Source organism: Pipistrellus hanaki (genome assembly GCF_964339955.1).
Source record: "Pipistrellus hanaki genome assembly, chromosome: 1".
Taxonomy (NCBI): Eukaryota; Metazoa; Chordata; class Mammalia; order Chiroptera; family Vespertilionidae; genus Pipistrellus; species Pipistrellus hanaki.
In genome coordinates, this window is record NC_140503.1 from 208,101,591 (window position 1) to 208,127,951 (window position 26,361).

General features: G+C 63.7%; 1 protein-coding gene across 2 annotated transcripts in view; it reads right to left on the bottom strand.

Annotated features, from left to right (window-relative positions):
* Positions 1–8,199: 8,199 nt before the first annotated feature.
* PPP2R2C (protein phosphatase 2 regulatory subunit Bgamma) overlaps positions 8,200–26,361 on the bottom strand; it is a 59,037-nt gene continuing 40,875 nt past the window's right edge. For both annotated transcript variants that reach the window (XM_084864220.1, XM_084864221.1), the window contains exons 6-9: positions 18,412–18,576; positions 12,478–12,647; positions 11,958–12,049; positions 8,200–10,690 (exon numbers count right to left, since the gene is read on the bottom strand). In XM_084864220.1, the coding sequence (XP_084720346.1) occupies positions 10,399–10,690; positions 11,958–12,049; positions 12,478–12,647; positions 18,412–18,576 (719 nt within the window). In that variant the 3' untranslated portion in view covers positions 8,200–10,398. The remainder of the gene's footprint in view (positions 10,691–11,957; positions 12,050–12,477; positions 12,648–18,411; positions 18,577–26,361) is intronic.

Genomic DNA, 26,361 nt, shown 5'->3' on the forward strand with positions numbered 1-26,361 from the left:
TCTGTGATCCTCCAGGCCACCCTGAGCTCAGGGGCGTTGCCAGCTGTATGCCCCCAACACGGTGGGAGCAAAGATCCCGATGGTTTCGGCGATGACCGCCACCGGCTGAACACGTTCCCCGGGGACTTTTGTCAAAGCTGCCGCTTCAGGTCCGCCCCCTCGCCTCCTCGTTCCCCAGCTGCCCCCCTCCGGGCGCCCCCGTCCGCGCCCTCATCGAATACGCTGAGGCTCACAGGAAGGAAGGCGATGGGCACCAGGCAGCACCCCCTCCTGCCCCAGGTTCGGGTGGGGCCGTTTACACAGGAGGTTTTCATTTTGCCCCAACGACCCCACGAGGCAGGCGCCCTGGCTCCCTTTCATTGACGAGCAAGCTGAGGCTCAGACACAGAGCTGTTTGCTCAAAGCCACTGGGCGGCCTTCCCTCCTTCTCACACACGGATGTCAGAAAAACTGGATAATTACAGAGTGGAAAGAGGAGAAGATGACGCAGAGGCGATTTCGGCTCACATTTGGGGGCCTCTGCACCTTTAAGAAAGGGTTCCCAGCACTTCTGCCGACCCTGCAGGTGTAGGTGCGTGTGCGTGATGGGTTCACCAGGGCCACGCCACCCTGACCCCACTGCAAATGTGCAGGGGAAGTCCCAGGGGCAGAAACATTGGGTCCTGGGGGCTTTTCCGATCTAAAGACACATTTACCAACACAGGTGTCTCAGATCCGTTTCCAGGTCACCGCTGAGGGCTTGAGGGGTTGCTATATATTGTTTTTCCCAATTTGTCCCTAATATGCCAACAGAAAACCGGTCTCTTGGCTATTGTAATTTGATGTCCATTGTCACTAAGGAGATTGCACATTTCGAGTTAATTCTGAGAAACAACCCCTCTCTTCTCTATCTGGACATAGAGGCTCTTTGAGGAGTCAGCTGAATGAGTTTGTTTTATTTTCAACCCACCCCCTTTTCCCGCCGCCCATCCTCACCTGGAGCTCGGGGACCGAGGGCCCACCTGAATGGCCCTGCGACAACCCCCCCCCCCCCGGGGAGCCAGCCACCCCCCTGCACCTGTGCTGCTGGAAGCAGAGGTGTCCCCCGGCAGGGCGTGGCCCAGGAGCCGTTCAGGTGGTCCTTATGGACCTGAACACCCATCACAGAGAGGACAAGACACGCCCCAAAACCTTGGCACGGACTCAGTGAGCAGAGAGAAGAGGATGGATTGAACCATTCCTCCTGGAGAGGGCTCAGGAGAGAGAAAACGAGTGCCAATTAAATTGTACGAGCCCAGCCGGCATGGCCCAGGGGTTGAGCGTCAACCTATGAATCAAGACATCATGGTTCAGTTCCGGGTCAGGGCACACGCCCGGGGTGTGGGCTCGATCCCCAGTAGGGTTTTTACAGGAGGCAGCTGATCAATGATTCTCTCTCATCATTGAGGCTTCTCTTTCCCTTTCCCTCTCCCTTCCTCTCCGAAATCAATAATAAAAATATATTTTAAAAATGTATGAGACTTGCGTAAGGAGCCTCAGTCCAGCATAGAAACACTTAACATACTCCACAGCACTGAAAAACGTCGTCACAGACAAATGCAGAAGGAGAGTGGCTGGGGCGAGGAAAATGGGCAAACCGGAAGCTAACGTGAAGTCAGTAAACGCCTTGTAGCGTGGAGGGAAAGCACGAGAAAGCCACCTGGAAGGAAACGCGAGGCTTGCAGGACAGTTCCAGGAGGAACAGGAGATGGTGGGAGCAATGACCCTTGCACGATTCTCAGTTCAATCTGCATACGCCTGGGCTTTGGCACGGTGATTGCTACCTAAGGGCTCCTGAGAGCTTGGCCACGTACTGTGAGGCAGGGATGGAACACCTGGCCCCCGGGCCAGATAACGCCAGTGAAATCCTGTGGTCTGGCCCTGCCAGGGCATTGGGCTGAGTTAACTTGGTTTGACCAAAGACAGCAGGCTGGTGTTTAAGTTGTTAACTTTGTGTGGCCCGGGAACGATGCTATAAATATCCGAACGGCGCTCGGCCGGACAGGGTTCCGCCCCCGCTGTAAGGGAGCCTGCATCACCCTGGGCGAGAAAACAGGGGCGTCTTAGTGAACCCAGGAGGGGAGGGAGCAAGGGGTGCAGGGCAGGCAGACGTTCTAGGCCACGTCTGGTTGGGGGTGAGAGACGAGGTACAGGGTCTGCTTCGGTGCCTCCGGGGTGTGTGTGGGGGAACGGGGAGAGTGGAAAAGGACAATGTCATGGGCGGGCCATCCTTACCATCTTCTCTGAATGCATTAATAGGGGAAGAGCAGTTTATTAATGTTCCGCCTGCCTCCCCCTTCCCCTCCCCCTTTCCCGCCCTGTGCCCCCCCCTCCTATGTCCCTTTATAAACACGCGCTCCCGCCCGCTCCGAGGCCTCCTGGGAATCTCGGGAGAAGTGGCCAGATTCCGACGGCGGGCTTGGTGCTGGTCACACGGCTCTGTGTCATCCCCGGGCCGATGCTACCGCGGGGGCTCCTGTCCCACCCACACCTGCCGGCACCGCTGACCCCCGCATGGCACCCACCCACCCACACTGGGAGCTCTGAGCCCCTCGTGAGTCGAGTGGCCACTTACTCATCTGGGAAGGCGAGGGCGGGCTGGCGATGAGTCATCGCGCACTTAGACGTTCCCTGGCAGAGAGGAACATTGAGGGGGTGCCGGCAGCTCCGCCCGGTCATCCCCCTCTCCTGTCCCCTCCCCCGTCTCATCACTGTCACTGTCACTGTCACTGTCACTGGTCCTCAGTGTGGGTTCCGCGGAGGAACAGACCCACAGACGTATGGAGAGTGAGATTTATGCTGAGGGACTGGCCCACGCGGTTCTGGGGGCTGAGGAGTCCCACCAGCTGCCATCTGGGAGCTGAGCCAGGACGGCCGAGGGCCGGGTTCGGTCCTGTCCGAGGGCCCAAGGCCCCGGGGGTGCGGGCGGGAGGGGGTGGATGCCCTGTTCAAGCCAAGAGCAAACCCGCCCTCCTCTGAGTTCTTGTCCACCCCCAGAGGCTGGGGTCCGCCCCCAGGGGAGGGCCTCGCCTCTGCTCAGCGCTGACCCCTGCGGAGGTCTCCTGGAGCCGCTGCACACAGCCAGGGGAAGGCGCGGCCAGCTCCCGGCACCCTCAGCCCCGCCAGGCAGCCACAGGAGCCCAGATCGTGGCTAACAGGCCGCAGGGCTGTGTCGCCGGGGTGGGCAGAGGCAGCAGTCACGTTTGCTGCGCGACCTTGTCCCTGGCACCCCGCATCTCTCGTGACGCCGAGCCCGCCTGCCCAGCGTCAGGGTGCAGGGGGCGTCCGTCATGTGCACCCTGGAGCCACGGCAAGACGGACACACTGGCTCCCTGCCGGGGGGAGGGGGGGAGGGGGGCGGCTTATGGCTGTTTTGGGAGCACCAGCCACCGGGCAGAGAAGAGGGATGGCCAGCCCTGGGGCAGCCATGCCTGCCTGCGGGTCCTGCAGGGGAAATTGCTGGTGGCTGTGGTGGCCAGGGAAGGCTCCCTGGAGGAGGTGCTGACTTCACCCTCCTCCTCCTCCTCCCTGGGACCTTTCAGTCTGCAGGCCGATGCTTCATCCATTGAGCCAAACTGAAAGGTCCCAGGTTCGATTCTGGCCAAGGACACATGCCTGGGTTGGGGTCTCGATCCCCAGTAGGGGGCGTGCAGGAGGCAGCAGATCAATGATTCTCTCTCATCGTTGATGTTTCTATCTTTCTCTCCCTCTCCCTTCCTCTCTGAAATCAATAAAATATATTTAAAACACACACACACACACACACACACACACACACACACACACACAAACCTGCAGGACAAGCCGAGCTACTGCCAAGGCTGCATTCTCGCACCCCCTCCTCCCTGCCGTTTCAGTGGCTCCGGGAAGTGGGCGGGAACGTTTCTGGTCAGTACAAGGCTCTTCCCCCTCTCAAACCCACGCCGCCCCCTGTCGAGCCCCTTGTAAGTTCGCTCTGAGGACGTCTGCAGGCCAGGAGGACACTGGTAACGAGGCCTCCTTGGGACATGGGCGGCTGAAGGTCAGCCGAGCCTCGGCCCCGCGGGACAGCCTCCCGGGGCTGGGAAACGCCAGCGGGAATCCCGATTCCCTCTCCTCTCCTATGGCTCTGCACGCTGCCCTCTACCGAATAGCAGACCGGCCCCTGTCCCGGGAGCCTGTGCCCTCACAGGGCACCGGCCCCTGCCCTTCGGGGAAAGTAACAGTGAGCGCGCTCTCCACTCTGTCTCCTCTCTCAGAGCCCGCGGGCCGGCCCCGGTGCCCGGACAGCCCGTCCCAGCAAGGCTGCCCCCCTCGGCTCACCCACGCTGCCCGGCCCCGGCCCCTCCCGAGGGCTTTGCACAGGTGTTACGGGAACAATTTGCTTCTCCAACTTCCGTGTCTGTTTTGCATGTTTGTTTGTTTTTTAATGTATTTTATTGATTTCTTTTTACAGAGAAGAAGAGAGAGGGATAGAGTTAGAAACATCGATGAGAGAGAATCATCCATCAGCCGCCTCTTGCACACACCCCCTACTGGGGATGTGCCTGCAGCCAAGGTACATGCCCTTGACCGGAATCGAACCCGGGACCCTTCGGTCCGCAGGCCGACGCTCTATCCATTGAGCCACACCGATGAGGGCTGTTCTGCATGTTTGACAGCGGGCCATCATTTCAAAACCGGGTTCCCTCCCACCTCCGTGGGCACTGCTGTCACTGCCGTTTGCCCACGTCCCAGCCGCTCCCGGAGGCACGGCCCGCACCGCCTGACTGCGTGGGCCCGGCCTAATGGATCCGGGAGATAATGGGGCTTTGTTTTTCCGAAAGGACGGAGCGTTTGACGTGTTTGACGTGAGTCGTGAATCGCTCAGAACTCAGGCGATTATTCTGAGCTCTTCAAGCTGCTCGGTTGCCGGGAAACCACCCCGAAGCTAGAGCCTTTGTTCAAGTTTCCACCAGGTGGCTGAGCCTCCGCAGCCCTGCCCCGGCGTGGGGGGTGGGGACGGGGGCTCTGGGTCAGCAGTCTGGGGGCTGGGTGGGGAGCAGCCTTCCTTCTGGGCAGAGGACCCCAGGCCCCGTGGCCGGCAGCCATCAGAATCGCCTGCAGACCTGGGGAGGTGCCGGCTAACCGGCCCCGGTCCCGCCTGGCTCCCGGACTCAAGTGTACAGCCCTGCGAAGCCCCCTCTTTGTGCCTCAGTTTCCTTATCTGTAACGTGCAGGAAGTCACAGCATTATCGTACACAGAGCCCTCAGCACGGGCATGGCTCCCAGGTGCCCATGGAAAGGTGGCTGAGGGAAGGAATGCCAGCAGCCAGGCCGATCGCCAAGAGGGCCACATGTGGGGCCAAGGCTCACGGACGGAGCCCAGGGGGGTCAGGGCCTGGGAGCCCCCAGGGCTGAGGCAGGAGGGTGGCAGGGAGGGTGACAATGCCTGTGGTTCGGAGAGGTCTGGAGACGGGGCGGAGCCTGAGCGAGACCTCCCGCTGTTCCCGGAAAGACACGGGCCCCCCCCGAGGCCTAGCCTGCGCGGGCTCTCGGCTGGGAGCAGGGAAGCGCTCACAGCCCGGGTGGAGGAGGGGGTGCCATGGGAGCTGGGACAGCGAGATGGGGGGCCGAGGACAGAAGCAGCAGCAGGGAGGGGGGCCGCTTTGGCCCCTAGAAACCTCAGAGGAAGGAAGTGAGCCCCGGCGGGCTGCTGCCAGCTCAAAGGCCGAGGGTCGGGAGTCTGAGGGGGGTCTGGGTAGAAGGCTGTGGGTTGGGGTCTGAGGGGGGTCTGGGTAGAAGGCTGTGTGTTGGGGGTCTGAGGGGGTCTGGGTAGAAGGCTGTGGGTTGGGGTCTGAGGGGGGTCTGGGTAGAAGGCCGTGGGTTGGGGTCTGAGGGGGGTCTGGGTAGAAGGCTGTGTGTTGGGGGTCTGAGGGGGTCTGGGTAGAAGGCTGTGGGTTGGGGGTCTGAGGGGGTCTGGGTAGAAGGCTGTGGGTTGGGGTCTGAGGGGGGTCTGGGTAGAAGGCCGTGGGTGGGGGTCTGAGGGGGGTCTGGGTAGAAGGCCGTGGGTTGGGGTCTGAGGGGGGTCTGGGTAGAAGGCTGTGTGTTGGGGGTCTGAGGGGGTCTGGGTAGAAGGCTGTGGGTTGGGGGTCTGAGGGGGTCTGGGTAGAAGGCTGTGGGTTGGGGTCTGAGGGGGGTCTGGGTAGAAGGCCGTGGGTGGGGGTCTGAGGGGGGTCTGGGTAGAAGGCCGTGGGTTGGGGTCTGAGGGGGGTCTGGGTAGAAGGCTGTGTGTTGGGGGTCTGAGGGGGTCTGGGTAGAAGGCTGTGGGTTGGGGGTCTGAGGGGGTCTGGGTAGAAGGCTGTGGGTTGGGGTCTGAGGGGGGTCTGGGTAGAAGGCTGTGGGTTGGGGGTCTGAGGGGGTCTGGGTAGAAGGCCGTGGGTCGGGGATCTGAGGGGGTCTGGGTAGAAGGCTGTGGGTTGGGGGTCTGAGGGGGTCTGGGTAGAAGGCTGTGGGTTGGGGGTCTGAGGGGGTCTGGGTAGAAGGCCGTGGGTCGGGGATCTGAGGGGGGTCTGGGTAGAAGGCCGTGGGTTGGGGTCTGAGGGGGGTCTGGGTAGAAGGCTGTGTGTTGGGGGTCTGAGGGGGTCTGGGTAGGAGGCCGTGGGTCGGGGATTTGAGGGGGTCTGGGTAGCAGGCCCATCGCTCTCCAGGGGTGCCTTCGGGGCCGTGGCCTCCCCTGATGGGTCGGCGCCGGTGGGTCATCAGTCACCGCAGCCGGTCCTGGCATCCCACCTGGCTCTGCTGCTTCGCTGGGCCTGGAGCCGAAATCCACCCCAGCCTCCATTCTCTCCAGGGGGCAAAGGTCAGGGGTCTAGGCCACAGGACCAGCGAGATGCCAGGGGAGGACAGCCACCGATCTGCCCGTTCCAGGCCCGGGGCTCTCCGCCCGGGGACGCCTGTGTCCGGCTGTCGGGCTCGGCCCGCGTGTCCAGCTGCGTCCGTTTCCCCGTCCCACCAGCCAAGGAGTTTCCCTCGCTCCCTACTCTCCGCCTCATCCCAGCCCCCACACAGCTCTGAGCCGGGCCGTCCACCCGTGCAGACCCCGGGCGCCTGCCCGCAGCTCACCCAGCCCAAGGCCCAGCTCCCTATGCACCCCTGCCTTCTAGGGCCCCTCCCCCCGCCCCGCACCATTGCCGGGAGCTCCCAGCAGGATCCCACCCGCCACCCTCCCCGAGGGCAGCATGGACCCGATGGCTCTACCTCCACTGCCCTCTTCGGGTGTGCCAGGCACGCGCTGGACCCGCCCGAGGGCCCCGGGCTGTGAGAGCTGCAGGGCTCGGCCGGGGGGGGGAAGGGGAGGAGGCCGGGAAAGGAATGAAGGTGCCACGTGAACTCGTTCCCCAGGGCCCGTGGGACGTGAGCAGTGCAGCACCCACACCTTTCCTCTCACGGGGTGGGTCGGGCGTCGGCAGGTCTCCTGGAAGTCGGGGTGTGGGCAGGGCTGGCTCCTGCTGGACGGACACCCTGAGGGGAGCCCATGTCCGGCCTTTTCTAATCCCGGCTGAGCCCACGTTCCCTGCACCGGGCCCTTCCTCCCGGGAGGCCCCACGCCCCCTCTCTGCCCTCCCCACGGGGCGGCTCCAGCCCAGCCTCAGCCTCTCAGCTCCCCGGCTCCCCCGTCTGCAGCCTGTCCTCCCGGGAATGTGAAAACCCAAAGGATGCTGGGGGGAGGGGAGACAGGAAACCGTGGCAGGCGCTGCCCCCCGGCTTCCAAACCGTGCTCTGCAGCCTCGCCACACGCCCCGTCCCTCCGGAGCGGCGTGGCTGAGAGGAGGACCAGCTGCTTCCTCGGTGACGAGCTCGGCGAGATCCCGGGCTGCACTGGGAGCTGGAGCGGCCCGGCCTCCCTGCGCCCCGTGTGTCACTCGGGACCGGCCCACGCCCTGCGGCGGGCCTCGTCAGAACAACACCGGCCCGGCCAACGTGGCTCAGGGCGTGAGCGGCGACCTATGAACCCGGAGGTCACGGTTCAGTTCCCTGTTGGGGCACAGGCCCAGGGTTGCAGGCTCGGTCCCCAGTGTGGGGCGTGCAAGAAGCAGCCCATCCATGATTCTCTCTCATCACTGATGTTTCTCTCTCTCTCTCCTGCTCCCTTCCTCTCTGAAATCAATAAAAACATACTTTAAATAAATAACTAAAAAACAAACACCCTTCTGAGCCTCATTTTCGATGTAACATTTGTTATTTTATTGGAAAAGGCTGGTATTCACATATTTATAGTTTTATTCAACAGCTGGATAATCTGTGAGACACCAAAGAAAACAGCGCACCCGTGAGCTACAGGGTCCAACACGGCCCGTCTGTCCACGCCCCCCGCACGGCCCCGGGCCACCCAGCCGCCTCGGAGGACGGAGCAGACAGACAGCCAGACAGCCACTGCCTGGCAAGGACGCGGGAGCCCGCACCGGCGCCAAGAGCAGAGACACCAGCCGCCGGGAGGCAACGCCTGTGAGTGCCTCCCGATCCTTCCGCATCTGCGGCTCTGCCCTCCGCCCCCGCCCCTTTTCTCCACACTCAGTGTCCTCTGGACCCCATCTCCCGGGGATCCAGGACGGGCTTTCCTTCGGGAAGAGGGTTGTCTTCCTTCCCCTTTGTGGTTTGGTATCCGCTGAAGTTTACAACCGACCTCCCTCTCGGCCCTGCGTGAGAGCCGGCCTCGGCAGACGGAGCGTGTGCCGTCTGGCCGGGCTTCCTCTCCGGCGGCAGGGCGCTTCCTCTCGGGCACTCTCAGAGGGGACGGTCTGCGGAACATCCCAGGACCGGCCGGGCCCTCCGCGCTGGAGCTCGGCTCCCACAGGATCCCAGACCGTGGACCCCGTTCTGGAAGCTCTCCCCGGGGGGTGGGGGACGGGGGGCGGAGTCCAGTCCTGTGGTCGTTCCTCGTAACCGGAGCACATGTACACGCCAGAGCGTCCTTGGCCGGGCTGGCCGCGATGCACACACATTCTTCATCCGTGTGGATGGAAAAGGGGTGCCCGGACCCTGCCTGTGTGAACGGCCGGAGCCGAGCGCCATGCGTTTGTGCTTTGACACACAGGCAGGTCCCGTCCCCGCGGAGAGGAATCTCGCTGGGCCCACATCCGCATCCGGTGACAGCGAGTTAAAACAAATAAATAAATAAATAAATAACGGTGGGGATTGGCGGGGCCTGGGCACTGCCCGTCCCTGCCTTCCCGGCAGAGACAGGGTGGGTGGCGGGCGGGGAGGGGCGGGCGGAGCTGGTCCCAGATTGTCCCTAAAGAAAAGGTGCTTAAAATGGTCCTAACATGCAATTTTCTCCGGGAGGCGGGTCGGCGTGTCTGCAGAGGAGAGAGGGTGCTGCGGGGGAGGGGGGGGGGCAGCTCCTGAGGCCAGCAGACAGGGGAGCCCCCGGGCTTGTCCATTCTCCACCTGCACCTCGTTCTCCGGGCCCGTCATCCACCTGCTCCGTCTGCTCCCCGGCGGGCGACGCTCTGGGCTGGGCTGTGGTTTCTGTGTGGCCGCCAGTGTGGCAGGCCGGTGCCCGCGGGAGACCGGACAGGACTGTGCCTCGGCCGCCCACGGGTGCACGCCACGGGCTGACTGTGTGTCCTCCTGGGACGGTTTCCTCGTGTGCGCGATGGGGATGAGAAACTGTGCGCCTTCCTGTCCATGGCCCCTGGCACAGAGCCTGCCACGCGTGAGCACAGGTGTGCGTGGAGGGTCACGATGAAGATTCCGGAAGGTCTGGCGGAGCAGGAAGTCCCCACAAGTGCCCGGGGACTGTGTGGAGCGCTGGGGGCACAGGGACGGCATGGTGCCTGAGCCTCCGGCCTGCGGGCGGCGAGGTCGGCGGGGCGGGTGATAGCAGCAGGCACACCCACGGGAAGAGGTCACCCCCCCTCCACCCAGAACCCCGGCAGACCGGGACACGGAAAGACCTGGAAAGAACCTAAAAGACGAGCCAGCGTCCCAGCGTCCCAGCGTGAACTCACAGCAGCGTGAACTCAGTCCCTCACGCACAGGGGCCCTGCAAACCACTCCCTCCCGGCTCCGAGGGCCCCGCAGGCTCATCGGAGCGTCATTCTCTGTCCCGAACCCGACCTGGGGCCGCCGGGGAGCGCAAGGAGCCGCTGGAGGGAAAATTAACCAAATGGACCGGAGAGGGAAAACGCTAGGAACGTGGGAAAGACAGCGCGGGGTCAGTCCCAGGACCAGGAGCCCTGAGCGGCCAGGCCGAGGGCGTCTGTGCTGCAGTCTGTGCCGTGGTCCTCGTTCTCCCCCCTGGGAGGCGACGGGCCGGGGGAGCCGGGGGAGGCTGGGCCACGGGGACCCCCTCTCCCCACAACGCCCTGCCGGCGCCGGAGCGGCTGCGCCCCCTGCGGGGAGGCCGCGGGCGCACGCCTAGTGCATCTCGGAGTTGACCTTGTCCTGGAAGATGTACAGGTTGTTGGTGGCGGCGATGGCGATGATGTTCTCGGCGGGGTGCCAGGCCGTGTGCAGGATCTTGCGGGTGAAGTCCAGGCTGTCCACGCTGATGTCGTCGCGCCGCCGCTTGCCGCCCACGCACACGCGCCGCGGCTTGAGCACGGCCCGCGGCTTGCTGCTCTCCCGCGAGGCCTCCAGCGTCACGTCGCGCTTGGTGTTGCGGTCGAACATGCGGAAGAAGTTGTTGTAGGCCCCGGTCATGATGACGCTGCGGGGAGGGAGGCGTCAGCGGGGCCGCGGGGAGGACACTGCCCCTCCCCCCAGGCATCGGCCCCGGGCTGGGGCTGCGCGGCCCGCGCCCCGAGAGGCGGCCCGGGGAGGAGGCCGGCCGGCCTGCCTCCGGGACACCCCTCTTCCTCCCCGATGTCTCAGCCGCCATCACCCCCACATGTCCAGTCCGCCGCCGAGGCCCCGTCGGCGCTCTGCCCCCAACATCCCAACAGAAGTCTCCTGAATGTGCCCCTCCGGTCCAGAGCGAGGGTCCAGGCATTCAGGAGACAAGGTCTGAGGTCGGAGGGCGGGGTGGGGGTGGAGGCCGCAGGGGCCATACAGGAAGAGATGCTGGGCTGTCAGGAGGCCAACCAAGGGCAGGCCCCCAGCCGGCCAGCCCCTCCTGCCCGCAGGACCCCAGGACCCTCTGTGCTCTGAGCAGCTGAGTGAGCACGTGAATGCTCTGTGCACACGGCTGCTGTGCAATGTCCACAGACATGCCCGTCCCGCCAAGGAGAGCGGTCCGTCTGTCCGTCCACTGTCCGGCCCCCTCTCCTCTCCCCAGCGAACCAGCAGCGTGGAGCTCTGATCCGATGGTTGGGGGAGGAGAGTCAGCTCTTTGCAGCCCGCAGGTGCTAACCCTGGTTCCACTGAGGGGCGCTAGGATGGAGCTGCCTCCCACCAGGGCTGGGCTGCTCAGGGTGAAGTGCGGGGCAGGAAGTGGGCCCCAGGCAGCTGGGAGGAGCTTGGGGCTCCTGGCCCAGGGAGCCAGGCATCGCCTGGCCACGCGCGCCCCCTGGTGGCCACGTGAGGAAGGGCAGGCAGCCTTCCCACCCTGTGGAAACCCCACCAACACACACATGCACACACATAGGCACACACAAGCACATGCACACACACAATTGGATTGACCTCTTGCCAGCATTAAGAATTGAACCCCCAACCCACGACCCACTGGCACGTTTATGAGGGAACCCCCAGGTGTCAGGGGTACAGCTCAGAGGCTCCTCAGGAGCCTGCCCGCACCGGGGTGTCTGGGCGGCCTGTGCAGGGCCTGGAGGGGGTGCCAGGGGTCCCCGCAGCCTCAGGGCAGGGGTCCCCGTGGAGCGCGGGAGGCGAGCTTGCTTCCTGTCCCGGAACGGAGGGCTGAGCGGTGCCCGCGGCCGGGAGGGCGGCTGCCTCCCCACTCCTTGGTCAGCGAATCCCCGTGATGGGGGGGGGGGGGCAGCTGGGGGGGGGACCGCCCGCGGGGCGAGGCGCCTTACCTGTCGCTCCCGTTCCAGGCGCACTCAAACTTGTCGAAGATGCAGTCGTTCTCGTACAGGGAGCACAGCTTGCTCCGCAGGTAGTCATGCACCTGGCGGACGAGGGGGCCGGTGAGTGGGGGCCCAGGCCGCCCCGGCCCCTCCAGGGGAGGGCCCCCCTGAGCAGCGAGGGGCTGCCCTTCGGTCTGACGCTCCTGAGCCAGCCCAGCTCACCTGGGAGGGCCACGCCTGGCACTTGGCCAACCCTGAGTGGTGGCAGCGAGGGGACAGGCACTGTGACCAGGAGACCAGACCCTCAGGGCAGCAGCCAGCGGGCAGGGGACACAGAGCTGCCTGCCAGGGGGGCTGGACCGGCCTCCTCCCTTGGCCAAGCTACATCTGCTTCATTTCCTGAGCCTCAGTGTCTTCACTTACAAGATGGGCATATGACTGCTGCCCCCCTCCCCATACGTGGGACAGCCCCTCCGGGGGGGGGGGTTCCCGGCACAGGGGAGGGGCTGGGGTCTCCGCCACAGCCCACCTGGTAGGTCTCGATGGGCCTGGCCTCCATGTTCAGGTCCCAGACCTTGACCGTGAGATAGTCCCGGGTGAGCATGTAGCGGCCGCTGTGGCTGAACTTGACGTCGGACACGGAGGAGATGATTTCCGAGAAGAAGGAGCGGTTGCTGGGGTCCTCGGGCTCCTCGAAGACTGCGGAGACAGACAGAGACCCGTCCCCGTCACTGGCCGCTCCCGCACGGCCGGGGACCAACGACTGTCCCCCCTGTGCGCCCCTGAGGATCCTCACCCTCCGCCATACCCGTAACTGAGGCCCGAAGGCACCCGCCCAGGACGGACCCCGCAGAGGGGAGAGCCAGCCATGTTTACTGAGCACCGATGCTGAGCCAGTCCGCAGCCCTTTCTCCGAGTCACTGCGTCTCATCCCCCACAAAACAGAGGAAATATATACATTCCCACTTTGTAGCCAAGGAAACTGAGGCACAGAAGGCTGAACCCTAGCCCTAGGTCTCCCAGCTGGAAGGATTTTGAGCGGAGCAGGCACGGGCTTGCTGCACTCTACCGCCACCTAGTGGTGAGGCTGCCGCCAGCACAGCGAGGTGTCAGCACAACCTCCAGGCGCTGGACCAGGGGGGTCCCTGCTGGTCACCTCCAGCCTCTCCAGCCTCTGACTTCTCTCCGGTCACCTCAGAGGCGTGTTTTGTGGCCTGGGGATAACCATAGCACCAACGCCTTTACTTCCGCAGGCTTACACGCTCGTCATTTTCTTCGAAGTTTCTGGCACAGAATTGTTTTATCGAATGACAGCAGAGTCTGCTGCACCCTCTTCCATGTCTCTCCCACCGCACCTAGAACGGGTGTCTCCTGGGCGTCAGTAAGAGGATCGGGGTCTCCTCCTCACTGACAGGCCCGCCAAGGGCATTTCAGGGCAATTAGTGCTGCCGAGAGTGTAAAGGCCCCTCACCCTGACCCCAATTACTTCACAGCTGGGGCTCTGAACCCACAGAAACCGCCACCTACTTGACTTTAACGGCTCCACCTAACAGCTCTCCCCGGTTCCCTGCTCTGCGGTGCCTCGTGGTGTCACTACCGTCACCCACAAGGGCCGGTGGGAAGCACATTCCCCGATAGCCACAGTGACATGGCGGGGCGCCGGCTGCAGGCACCTGCGCGTCCACGGAAACGCAGGCAGAGGGAGGCCAGTGGCAGCCTCCTCTCCAGCTCCAATGGGTGGCACCCCGCCTTGCTCAGGCCCCGCGGCTCCCAGCGCCCACAGGGTCCCGGCGCCCAAGGGTCCCAGCACCCACAGGGCCCAGCACCCACAGGGCCCAGCACCCACAGGGTCCCGGCACCCACGGGGTCCCAGCGCCCACAGGGCCCAGCGCCCACAGGGTCCCAGCACCTACAAGGCCCAGGCGCACACAGGGTCCTGGCGCCCACAGGGCCCAGCACCCACAGGGGCCCAGCGCCCACAGGGTCCAGGCACCCACAGGGGCCCCGGCGCCCACAGGGCCCCAGCACCCACAGGGCCCAGCGCCCACAGGGCCCCAGCGCCCACAGGGCCCAGCGCCCACAGGGTCCAGGCACCCACAAGGCCCAGGCGCACACAGGGTCCCGGCGCCCACAGGGCCCAGCGCCCACAGGGGCCCAGCGCCCACAGGGCCCAGCACTCACAGGGTCCCAGCGCCCACACGGGCCCGGCGCCCACAGGGACCCGGCGCCCACAGGGACCAGGCGCCCACAGGGACCAGGCGTCCACAGGGTCTAGGGTCCCAGCGCCCACAGGCTCCCGGCGCCCACAGGGCCCAGCGCCCACAGGGTCCCGTCTTTCCTGCAACTCCTACACATCCTTCTGAGCCTCCACCCAGACACCCAGCTCCCTGGGCATCTCGTCCAGAGGCTCCAAAGAAATCAGACTCGCAGCCCGGTCGCCCTCACAGCCCCAGGCTGTCTCCTGTATGGTCCCTCGCGGGGCTGTGCGCTCCCGGGACGGGTCTGGCCTCTGTCACCGGTCATCTGGCATCCACCCAGCGGGGACCCGGGCCAGGCCCCTCCCGCCACACACACCCCGGCTGCTCTCCCGCCTGAGAACCCCCAAGCTCTCCGGTCTGTGCATCCCTCTGGGTGCGACCCCCCCGCCCTCCAGCCACCCGCCGCTCTGAGCTCCCACCCGCTGCTCCCCGCTGTGCCCGGCCAATAGGGGCCTCGGGGTCCGGCCCCAGGGCCTCGGTGCTGGCCGTCCTGTGGGGAGACTTTGTCCTGGCTCTGCCCCCCGGGCCTCGGAGCCTCCCCGCAGAAGGTGGCTGGGTCTGGGGCGCCCCCTTAGCCCTGGTCGATGGGCCTGGCTCACTCACAATCCCCACGAGAGTTCTCAGTTCTCAAGGCTTCGGTGAAGAGCGAGAAAGAGCATGGATCCACGGGAGGGAGACTATCGGAGCCTCTCTGCTGGTTCTGCCTGGCTGTGCGACCCAGGGGACGGGTCTTAACCTCTCTGAGCCCCCCGGACGGCTGCCTCCCAGTCCCCGGAGCTGCACCCGCTGCCTCCGCTGGCAAAGCCTCGGCAGGTGGGACCGGGCCCCGAGCAGCAGGGACTGCCCCGGCCGCTCCGACGGGCCGCCCTGACCACCGGGTTCCTCTGAGACGGAGACAGGGAGGCCAAGGGCAGGAGGAGAGAGGGGTGAGCAGAGCGGAGGTCCGGGTGCAGGCGCCTCTAGAAGATTCTCCCCTGGAGCTTCCGGAAGGAACACGGCCCAACCCGTACCTGGATTTGGGGCCTCTGAGCTCACGTGTAAAAGAACATACTTCTGTGGGTCTTTAAATCTATTTTTAATTGATGTCAGAGAGGGGGAGAGAGAGAGGCATCAATGGTGAGAGAGAATCTGACCGGCTGCCTCCTGCACACCCCCCACTGGGGATAGAGCCCGCAGCCCGGCCATGGGTGGGAACCATCGGTCAATGCTCAACCGCTGAGCCACACCAGCCAGGCATATTTGTGTCGTATTAAGCCAAACACAAGCATGGCCCTCAGTCTCCCCCTGGGAGACTCAGCCGTCCCCCGGTCTGTACGTGAACAACACCGGCCTCCCCACAGGGCAGGCTGAGGGTGCGCCGCGAGCAAGCACAGCACCCATGTGCCGCCAACACCCCCACCCTCAGCCGTGGCTCTTCCCCCGCTCGGGGCGGGGGGTGTAGGGGGCAGCGCACAGTAGGGGCCATAGTGGCAACGGCCCCCACCGCCTGGCCTAAGAACTCGCCGAGCTCGGCGCAGCCCTCCTGTTGGCAGACTTCGCGCTGTTGAAACAGAAATAACGGTCTGTTCTGAGGACCCCTGTTCAGCCGTTTCCATGGTTACGCTGTCGTAATGACCAGCGGACAAAAGACCTTGATTTCTTCTGCTTCGGAGAAAGACAGGAAGCTTTGGGCCAGGCAGCAGCCATGGGGCACCCAGCTCTGCCCGTGACGGAGGCCCGGGGGAGGGGAGGAAGAGGAGAGAGAGGAGAAGGGGAAGGGGAAGGGGGAGGGGCACGGCTCTGCCCTGAGCCTCGGTCTCCTCATCTGTGCATCTGTGTCATGGCAGCTGGGGCGCCCTTTACTCAGAAACCCCCGTCTCACCCATTGGGAAAGGGACGCCATGGCTGCATCTCGGGGTCATGCTCAGCCGGTCCCTGAGTGTGAGCAGCAGCTGGGTAGGTGGACGGAGGTGGGACGGAAAGAAAGAGTTCTGATCTCCAAGTCGCTTTAAAAAACTGGCTCAGCCCGGCTGGCGTGGCTCAGGGGTTGAGCATCGATCTTTGAACCAGGAAGTCCCGGTTCGATTCCGGGTCAGGGCACAGGCCTGAGTTGAGGGCTCCATTCCCAGTAGGGGGCGTGCAGGGGGCAGCCGATCCATGATTCTCTCTCATCACTGATGTCTCTATCTCTCTCTCCCTCTCCCTTCCTCCCTGAAATCAATAAAAATAGGCCCTAGCTTGTTTAGCTCAGTGGATAGAGCATCGGCTGTGGACTGAAGGGTCCCAAGTTCGATTCCTGGTCAGGGCACATGCCTGGGTTGCAGGCTTGACCCCCCAGTAAAGGGTATGCAGGAGGCAGCCGATCAATGATTCTCTCATCATTGATGTTTCTATCTCTCTCTCCTTTCCTCTCTGAAATCAATAAAAATATTAAAACATATATACTGAGTGGCCAGGTTATTATGATCTCTGAACGCATAATAATCTGGCCACTCAGTGTGTGTGTCTGTGTGTGTGTGTGTGTGTGTGTTAGAGGCCCGGTTCATGAATTTGTGCATGGGTGGGGTCCGGCCAGCCTGGCCAGGGGGAGGGGACATGGGCAGTTGGCCCACCTGCCTGCTGGTCGAACTCCTGGTCGAGGAGACAATTTGCATATTAGCCTTTTATGATATAGGCTATACACTGAGGGCCACTTATGCATTCAGAGATCATAATAATCTGGCCACTCAGTGTATATATGTTTAAAAATAAACGAATAGCCGAAATCGGTTTGGCTCAACGGATAGAGCGTCAGCCTACAGACTGGAAGGTCCCGGGTTCGATTCCGGTCAAGGGCATGTACCTGGGGTGTGGACACATCCCCAGTAGGGGGTGTGCAAGAGGCAGCTGATCGATGATTCTCTCTCATCGATGTTTCTGGCTCTCTATCCCTCTCTCTTCCTCTCTGTAAAAAATCGATAAAATATATTCTTAAAGAATAAAAAATAAATAAAAATAAAAATGAATAAAAATTAAGCTCAAATGACAGTCATTTGTGTTCTGATTCAAAACCGCCCCCTGCGAAGCGGCCTCCAGCTGCTTAGTTTCTCAGGAGAACGAAGAGGTGACGGGGTCTGGGTGGGGCCTATGCAGGACACAGGCCCCACCCACCACGGACACGGAGCTGCGAGGGCCGGAGGAGGGCGGGCGCCTGTGCTGTCTTCACCGGAAGCTCCTGTGCAGGGTGTGGGGTTTGAGGGAAAAATAAATCCACAGCCCTGGGCGGTGGCTCAGCGGTCACAGCGCCAGCCTGTGTGCTGAAGGGTCATGGTGTGATTCTGGGTCAAGGGCACGTGTCTGGGTTGCCGGTTCAATCCCGGCCGTGCAGGAGGCAACCGATGGATGAATCTCTCTCACATCGATGTTTCTCTCCCTCTCCCCGTCCCTCCTTCCAATCCACTTAAAAAAAAAAAAATGGAAAAAAATCCTCTGGTGAGGATTAACCAAAAACAGGAAAATCCACAAGACTTTAAAATACAAGATTAACTCGGATAGTCAGCTTGCATAAAGCAACAATGAAGGGTTACACTCGGGGTTGCTCAGGCTCCTCGGGGCGCACGCGCAGGCCAGTGAAACAGCTTCCCGAGGAGCCGCCTGCCGCCCGCTCCCTGCCGGGGAGACCCAGGCTGGGCCTCTGAACTGCAGAACCGGGAAAGCAGGCCTCTCCTGGCCCGGCTCCCCACCGCCCAGCCAGACCTCCCGCTCCGGCACCTGCTGCCGCTCCACACCCTCCCGGAGCTCAGAGCCCAGTACCTGGGCCTCACGCTTCTGAGGCCCCCCCGAGGCCCCCCCGAGGCCCACCCCGAGGCCCACCCCGAGGCCCACCCCGAGGCCCCCCCGAGGCCCACCCCAGGCCCACCCCGAGGCCCACCCGAGGCCCACCCCGAGGCCCACCCCGAGGCCCACCCCGAGGCCCCCCCGAGGCCCACCCCAGGCCCACCCCGAGGCCCACCCGAGGCCCACCCCGAGGCCCACCCCGAGGCCCACCCGAGGCCCACCCCAGGCACACCCCGAGGCCAACCCCAGGCCCACCCCAAGGCCCACCCCGAGGCCCATCCCAAGGCCCACCCTGGGCTCACGGTGTTTTCTCCATCCCCCACACCGACCCTCAGCAGCCTCGTCTCCCTTTGAGCCTGCCTCTTGGCCCAGCCCCCCGCCCCCCGCCCCCCGGACCCCCAGCGGCTCACGCTTGGAGTGCTTGTCGCACAGGGCGGCCGCCCGCATGTCGCACAGGCGCAGGGAGCCCTTGCTGCTGCTGTAGACGAACAGGTTGCAGTGGTGCGGGTGGAACTCGGACGCCGTGATCACCTCCGTGAGGTCCTCCATGTTGGCCGGCTTGATGTCCACGATGTCTGGCCCGTCAAGGAAGTGTGGGCGCTCTGCCTCCCAAGCCTCCCATGCCTCCACCCGGGATCCCACACCCTGTACCCAGGGCTTCCCCACCCGTTCTCCCTGACATACCCCACATCTGAGCCACCTCTCCGCGCCCCTGGACAAACACCCCAGACTCCCCAAGTGCAGGCCTGCATGTCGAACCGCCCACTGGCTGGGTGCCCGTCCATTGTCCCAAAAGCCTGGACTTGCCACCTCCCTCCTGACCTGAGCCCTCTGCCCGCCAGTGCCACCCACGGAGGCCCCTCCGCCTGCCCCCTCACCCCCCGTCAGGAGCGGGCAGAAGGCAGAGCGTGGTGGGGCGCCTGCTGCATGCTGGGCACCCCGTGACCCTCCCCGTGCCCCCGCCCCGGCGGCTGAGCGTGTGGCACTGCCAGCTCCCCGCCCGCCCCGCGCCCACTCCCCTCTGCCCGCAGCAGCAGGCTCCTCTGGGAAAGGCCCTGCCTTCTGGGGTTGGGCTCCGATCCGTGCCTCCCACCAGCTCAGCCACCACGAGGGATGAGTGCACGGGGGCCGGGGAGGATTGCGGCCCCTCTGCCAGGTGCAGAGGGGAGGGGGGCAGAGGGAAGCTGGGAGCCGAGCTGCAGACAGCACGGAGGGCGGGGGCGGTCTGTGTGCCTCTGCATCCGGTCAGGCTGCATGGAGCCCTGCCGCCCTGTGAGCACGCGCTGCTCGGGACCGAGACCTCTCCGCCGGCAAAGGCATGTCCCCGGCGCACACACGGAGCCGGGGGGTGGGCGCCTTGTCCGGGCGACGCAGCAGGAGCGGCTGGCGGGACTGCTGCCCTCCCTCCCCACATGGGCATCGAGCCCTGGCGGGCGCTCCAGGCTGGTACACAGCCCGCCATCGACCTTCCGGCTTCAGAGGCCCCCAGGCACTTCGCCACGGGGTGTGGGTCTTCCCGGCTGCCTGGGCGCGGGCAGCTGGTGCCTCTGAATGGGAGCCCCGCCCGCGTGTGCGGTGGCCCCGGCCAGCTCGGCCAGCCCTGCGGGGTGACCCAGCTCGGCCAGCTCTGCAGGGTGACCCAGGACAATTCCCCGGCCCTCGGTGCCTTGGTCTCCTCGCTGTGAAACGGGCTAACGGTTCCTACCCCGGGCTTGCGGCAAAGCCTAGACAGGGCAGGGCCCTTGGCACAGGGCCTGCCGCATCTCAGAGCCCGTGCCTGTCAGTGGCCGCCATTGACATGACATTAACGCCGACCCAACTCTGAGACTCACCTCCCGTCGGTCAGCCCCTCCGCCCCACCCCACTGCTTTCTCTCGGTACAAAGGGGCGCCTCCTGGAAGCTGCATAAATACTCGTTCTACACCCTGGAGGCACCCCACCCCTACACCCCGAGTCTCTCCATCCCTACACCCTGGGGTCTCCCCACCCCTGACACCCTCACCTCCTCTCCCTGACACCCCGGGAGTCTATAAGGATCAGAGACCCTGACCCTGCACATGAGCGCCCCGCGGAGGGTCTGTACTGGCCCTCAAACCCCACCTCCCGGGAAGCATGGCGCTTCCCAGAAACAGAGAATCACCCAGAAACAGGCAGAGAGGACCAGGGACTGCGTAACCCCGCCTGAGCGGTTGCCCTGGAAACTGGTTTTCTGTGCGAAAAGCAGCGGAGATTAAATCACGAGAAATGAGGCTGGAGCTGGAGGAGGAGGAGCTGCAGCATCTGTGATGCGAAGGCCACCCCATCAGCCTCGCAGCCCAGCCACGGAGACCCTCTCCTGCGGTCTCAAAAGAGGACTCTGCCCTGGCTGGCGTGCTCAGTGGTTAGAGCGCTGGCCTGTGCCCTGAAGGGTCACGGCCTTTATTCCTGGTCAAGGGCATGTACCTGGGTGGCAGGTTCAATCCCTGTCCCTGGTTGGGACGCATGAGGAAGCAACCAATCAATGTGTCTCTCTCCCTCTCCCCCTCCCTCTCCCCCTTCCGCTCTCTAAAAATCAATGGGAATTAGCAAAACAAGGGGTCTGGATATAGTGGGTGCCAGGGAAAGACAGGGTGCCACACGGAGCCTGCATTTCCACGTGACCCTGGTGGAGGAAGACAAAGCCAGAGTCAGGGTCCACGTGTGTCTCTGAACCCCAAGATCCAGAGCCCACGCCCGGCACCCCTGGGGCCGGACGGCACCCTCGGTATGGAGCACAATATACCCCACGCAGACACGTGGACCCTGGGCCCACACCGGCGGCCGCACGCCTGGCCCCTTAGAGGCACTGGTCCTCCGGGGACCACGGCTTTGGCCCTGACCTGGCGGTGCCAGTGCTGGGTGGAGCCTGGGCTGGTCTGGGCGGCTGGCCTCGCTCTCTCTGGAATGACAGTGCTCCCTGAGCGGGCCAGGTCCCTGCTGCACGCCTGCTTTCCAGGTGCAACATGAGGGGCTGGCCTGTCCCCCCGAGGTGGACTCCGAGAGCGGGCTCAGCAACCAGCAGGGCGCGGCCTTGGGCTCCATCGATTCAACTGAGCAGAGCGTGCTTCACCCAGATGTCTCAGCAGGAACACGCTCAGGATGGGAGAGGCTGTTACCATGGTGACAGCAGCCTCAGAGTGAGGATGGAGGCAGCTCTCCCAGGAGCCACGAGGGGCCTCCCACACAGGCCCCAGGGACCGGGCATGCCGGCGGCCTCACCGGGCCACACCAGCAAAGAAAGCAGCTTCTTTCCAGCAAGTGTCCCTGGACACTGGCCAGGCTGCAAGCCCAAGCTGTGCGCACTCAGACCGAACCATGCCGACCGTGCAGCAGCTTCTCCAGGGAGCCTGGCAGCCGGGCCCGAGGGAGCTTCTCCGGGGCGCCACGGCAATGCCACGCAGGTGGCCTGGCCCGCAGAGAATTATCTTCTCACAGTTCTCCCTGCCAGCGTCCACCATCGAGGCGTAAGCAAAGGTGTGCTCTCGGGCCTCTCCTGGGCCTGCCACGGCACCGTCTCTGCCCTCACACGGTCCCCTCTGGGTGTGCATCCCTGGTGTCTCGGTCCAAATCTCCTCTCCTTGTCAGGGCACCAGTCTTACTGGATCAGGGCCCCCGGGGACCTCATCCGCCTGCATCACCTCTTTAAAGATCGAACGCCCACCTTCTGAGGGCCTGGGGATTGGACTTCATCTTTTTTGGGGGAGGGGGGGTCACAGTTCAGCCTCCTTCTCTTCTCTGCTCAGAACCTTGATCTTCACAGTGCGGTCTGCTCAGGGGGCAGAAACCAGGTTGCTGGGGCAGGTGGGGCCATGGGGGAGGGGCCTTCCTGCATGACTGCTCCCTGCACACGCCCTGATGCCCATGCGTGTCTCCTCTGGGTGGTGAGCCGGTCTACATGCCCCTGCCCCAGCCGGGGTGGATGACTCCCAGGTGGTCAGGCAGGAGAGAGAGCACTGGCTTCTGAGGACACAACGGCCCAACCCCACCATGCAATAACTGTGTGGCTTAGGGAAACCTCCTCCGCCTCTCTGGGCCTTGCTTTTCTCATCTGTAGAATGGGTTGGCCACGCCTGCTTTGCAGGGCTGCAATAAGGGTTTCGTGAAATGACACATGCCAAAGGCCCTCGCACATGGTTAGTACTTTTAGCAATAAACCCGTTAGATTAAATCAGAACCAGCCTTTCTCTTCCTCTGAAAAAACAAACAAACAGGAGATGAAGCAGGTTGAAAAACCGGGCTGGGGGGGGGGGGGTCACTGTGAGGGTTTGTGCTGACTTGCACGCTGGGGTTTCTGAGACCCGGGAGGGGAAGCCGAGGTGGACAGAGCTGGACAGAGCTGGACAGTCCCAGTGGCTGCCTCCTCCTGGCTCTGAGAGGGCGATCCAGCCCCACCCCGGCTTCCTGGGGCTCCGAGCCTGGCAGCGAAGCCAGCTATTGGCCCCACCGCGATGCTCCAGGAGGGACACTCGGGGCCACGTGAGGGGATTTATAACAAGGCCCTGGGGTGAACTGGATAGTCAGGGACGGGTCCTCTGAGGCAATGGCGTTACGCCAAGGCCGAGAGCCAGTGGAGTTATCTGGGCGGAGGGCCAGGGTGTGGGGGGGGGCGGGGCGTGATCCATGTGAGGGGGAGGCGGAAGCTGAGGAGCTGTGAGCAGCAGGCTGGGAGGGAGGGAGGGAGGGAGAGGGAGGCTGCAGCTGGGATGGGCCAGTTTTTTTGTTTTGTTTTGTTTTTAATATACTTTATTGATTTTTTACAGAGAGGAAGAGAGAGGGATAGAGAATTTGAAACATCGATGAGAGAGAAACATCGATCAGCTGCCTCTTGCACACCCCCTACTGGGGATGTGCCCACAACCAAGGTATATGCCCTTGACTGGAATCGAATCTGGGACCTTTCAATCCGCAGGCCGACACTCTATCCACTGAGCCAAACTGGTTTTGGCATGATGGGCCAGTGTTAACCGGCAGCGTGTTACAGACATGCCAAGAGGCCTGTCAGGAAGGGGCAGAAGCACCACGGAGTGGCACGTCCCGCCATCAGAGGGGACGGCAGGCCAGAGCGGACAGAGCTCATGCATCGGCCACGTGTGTCACACACAGTCCCAGCGTGGCCTGTAGGGCCCTGAAAGTGCCAGCTTTCCCTCAGAATCCAGAACAGGAGCCAGGAGACATTACCCCATGGCTGGGGCTGAGGGGCAGTCTGAGTGACCGGGGCGGGGAGGGGCCGCAGGCAGTGTACCCGCTTCTCAGAGGTGGAAGGACCACCTACATGAGGGACCCAGAGTCTGACTCCCAGGCCCTGCCACTGCCCAGCTGGGTGACTCTGGGCCAATCACCTAGCCTTTCTGTGGCTTATTTCCCCCTGTTGCCCTGGCCCATTTGGCTCAGTGGATAGAGCATTGGCCTGCAGACTGATCCCAGTCAAGGGCATATACCTCAGCAGCAGGCTCAACCCCCGGACCCAGTCAGGCACATGTGGGAGGCAACCAATCGATGCGTCCCTTTCAAATCAATGTTTCTCCCTCCTTCCCTCCCTCCCTCCCTCCTTCCCTCCCTCACTCCCCTCCCCTCCACTTTCTCTGAAATGGAAAATATCCTCAGGTGCGGATTAACAAAAACCAAACCAAACAATGAAAGGGGGCACGTTCGTAACTCTTGTTTCACAGTGTGGCCGAGAGGATTAAGTAGGTCAATATGTTCCAGGTGCTTAGAACACTGTCTGGCACAGCGTAAGCGGCACAGAGCAAGGGCCCAGGAAGAGGTGCGGGAGTGTGGGAGGTGGTGAGGGTGATGACCTGCAGGACAGGCTGCTGGAGAGTCAGCACCGTGGACAGCGTACAGCAAGGGAGAGCCCTGGGCCGCGTAGAGGCAGTTGGGTCAGCACCGTGGACAGCGCGTGGGCACTCTCAGGGAGGTGGAGGCTGGCCTGCCGGGCGGCCTAGGAGGCCTCAGAGAGGCCTCAGAGCAGCAGTGAGGTGCTGTCGCGGGTTAACAACAGGTTTTCCAAGCGGAAGCCTGACCTGGGGGATTGGGACTTGGGGCATTTCTGAACAGATGCTCCCCGTTTCCTCCTCTGCACCTGTGGGAGCACGAAGAGGCTCCTGTGAGCTGCCGACCACGGTCATGGAGGAGTGGGTCGTGGGTCTACGGCACATCAGGCCCTGTACCCACCGGCTCCACCCGCCCAGCCCCGCCCCAGAGGCACAGCCCGCTGCCCGGATGGGAACGGCGAGGCGGAGTGACTGGCAGGTCGCCCGTGAGTGACAGAAGCAGTTGGACCCTGGGATCTCGGTGCTTCGCCAGCAGCGGACCTGGCGGGCAGAGGGGCCTGGTGGGTCCCCGCCATAGTTCCCTGCGGGGGGACAAGCCCCGCCCTCGGGCTGCTGGAGGCCTGGAGCCTCTGCCCTGACGGCTGGCCCCCCACCCAGCCTCGCTCGGGACCCGCTCAGGAAACAGGAATCAGACCTCGTTCCAGACGGAGGGCCTGTGCACTGCCAGCTCCCACCGGGACACATCACTCAGGGGGAAGAAAATCGATGGAGCCACCTTTGCAGTCCTCCGGGGACACGCAGAAGCCGCGGCTCCTGGGCCGAGGCCCCTGAGCAGCCTGTTCCCTATGAGACGCATCGAACTCGAGGAAAAGGACCCCGCGCTGCCAACCGCCTCAGAATGTTGGTACGGAGGGACGTGAGCGGTGGCTTAAAGAGAGGTGGGAGTGGAGGTGGGTAAAACCATCAGGAACCCGCAGGAATTCTGAGAGGGAGCCTTAACCATCCTGGGGCCTGTTGCTGAAGAGGGAGAACAATGCCAGCCCCCGGCGGGGGCCCGGTTAGTGACTGATTCTTTATTCCCTACAAACGCCCTCCCAGTGAGGAACGTGGCCCAGTTCACATTCGCGTGAACAGATGGCCCAGGACATTAAGCAAGAGACGGAGCCCAGGGGGTCCAGACCCAGCACCCAGCCTGCCCCTCTGTAGTGTCTAGGACCCGAGCACCATGGAGCCCAGACTCATGGGGGCGGGGGTGTCTACACCCAAGACCAGGTGGAAACTGTGAGCCTCCTCACTAGAGTCCACACCTGCAACCATTCACAAGTCCCTACTGTGTGCGGGCCCTGCATTCCATGGGGGGGGGGGGGGGTGCAGAGAGGGCGCGGACTGGGCTCCTAACCCCCAGGGTGTCCCTGGAAAATGGGGGCGGGGCATGTTAACAGGTGAGGAAAGCCCAGTGTGACAGGGAGGGGGGCCACAGGCAGCGAGACTCCCCGATGACCCGTCGGCCAGGGGAGGTCTGCACAGCCTCCGCGGGCTGAGGCTCCATCTCTCCTCCGTCGGCCGAGCTGGCACCGAGGCCCACAGCGAGGCTGCCGGAGCCTCGGTGACCCCAGGACCTCACCATGCACGCTCCCCCAAGGCCCGGACACGTCTATAGCTGACCCACTCACAGTTCAGTCTCACAAACCAGAAGCTGCCCACAGGCAGGACCTGCAGCCAGGGAAGCCCCCAGTTCCCACAGGGACCCCAAACCCGACGCTCCCTTCCCAGCACCAGCCCTCGCCTCCTCCGCTGACTTAGGTCCCGCGTCAGCCATTATTCCCACTCCCTGCATCCACCATCAGCCCCGTGTCTGCCGTGCACGGGGCAGACCGCTGCCCTGGCCTCCACCCAGCCTGCACCTGCAGCCCAGCGGGTCCCCGGAGGAAAGTGTGCGCCTCATGCTCTCGGCCCTCTCGCCCCCACAGCTCCGCCCGCCTGCCGGCTTGCTGGATGCTCCCCTGGCTTATGGCACCCAGAGGGGCCGCAGGGGCAGGGCCCCCTCACTGCATCTGGGCACCGGCCTTTACAGAGCAGCCTGGTGCCGAAGGCGGAAGCGAGACTCCTGCTAGGAGTGGGCTCAGCACGTCCCCTGGGCTCCCTGTGACTCAGTTTCCTCGTCTGTGAAGGAGGGTCGTAGCTGCACCTGCCTCACAGGGCTGTGGTGGGGGTGAATGAGTTAATAGTGAGATGTGCTAATGCTGGACAAGAGCCTCGCTGTCACTATCGGTCTTATCATCCGTCTTCAGAACGGGGACATCGTAGCAGCCAGCCTGCGGTCTCCACTCACCCTGCCTGGCTGGCCTCGGCCCTCATGCTCATGTCTGGTCAGTTCATTCCTCACCAGCTGTGGGCGCTGGACTCGATCCGACGGCCCCTAGCTTGTCCAGACACAGGGACCCACCTCACAGGGCCCCGACTCGGTCCGGCTGGGCTTTTGACACCCTCGTTGTCACGCTAAGGCCTGGGGGGGGCCCCAGCGGGGAGGGTCCAGAGGAGCCTTGGGTGGACGGTCTCAGGAGAATC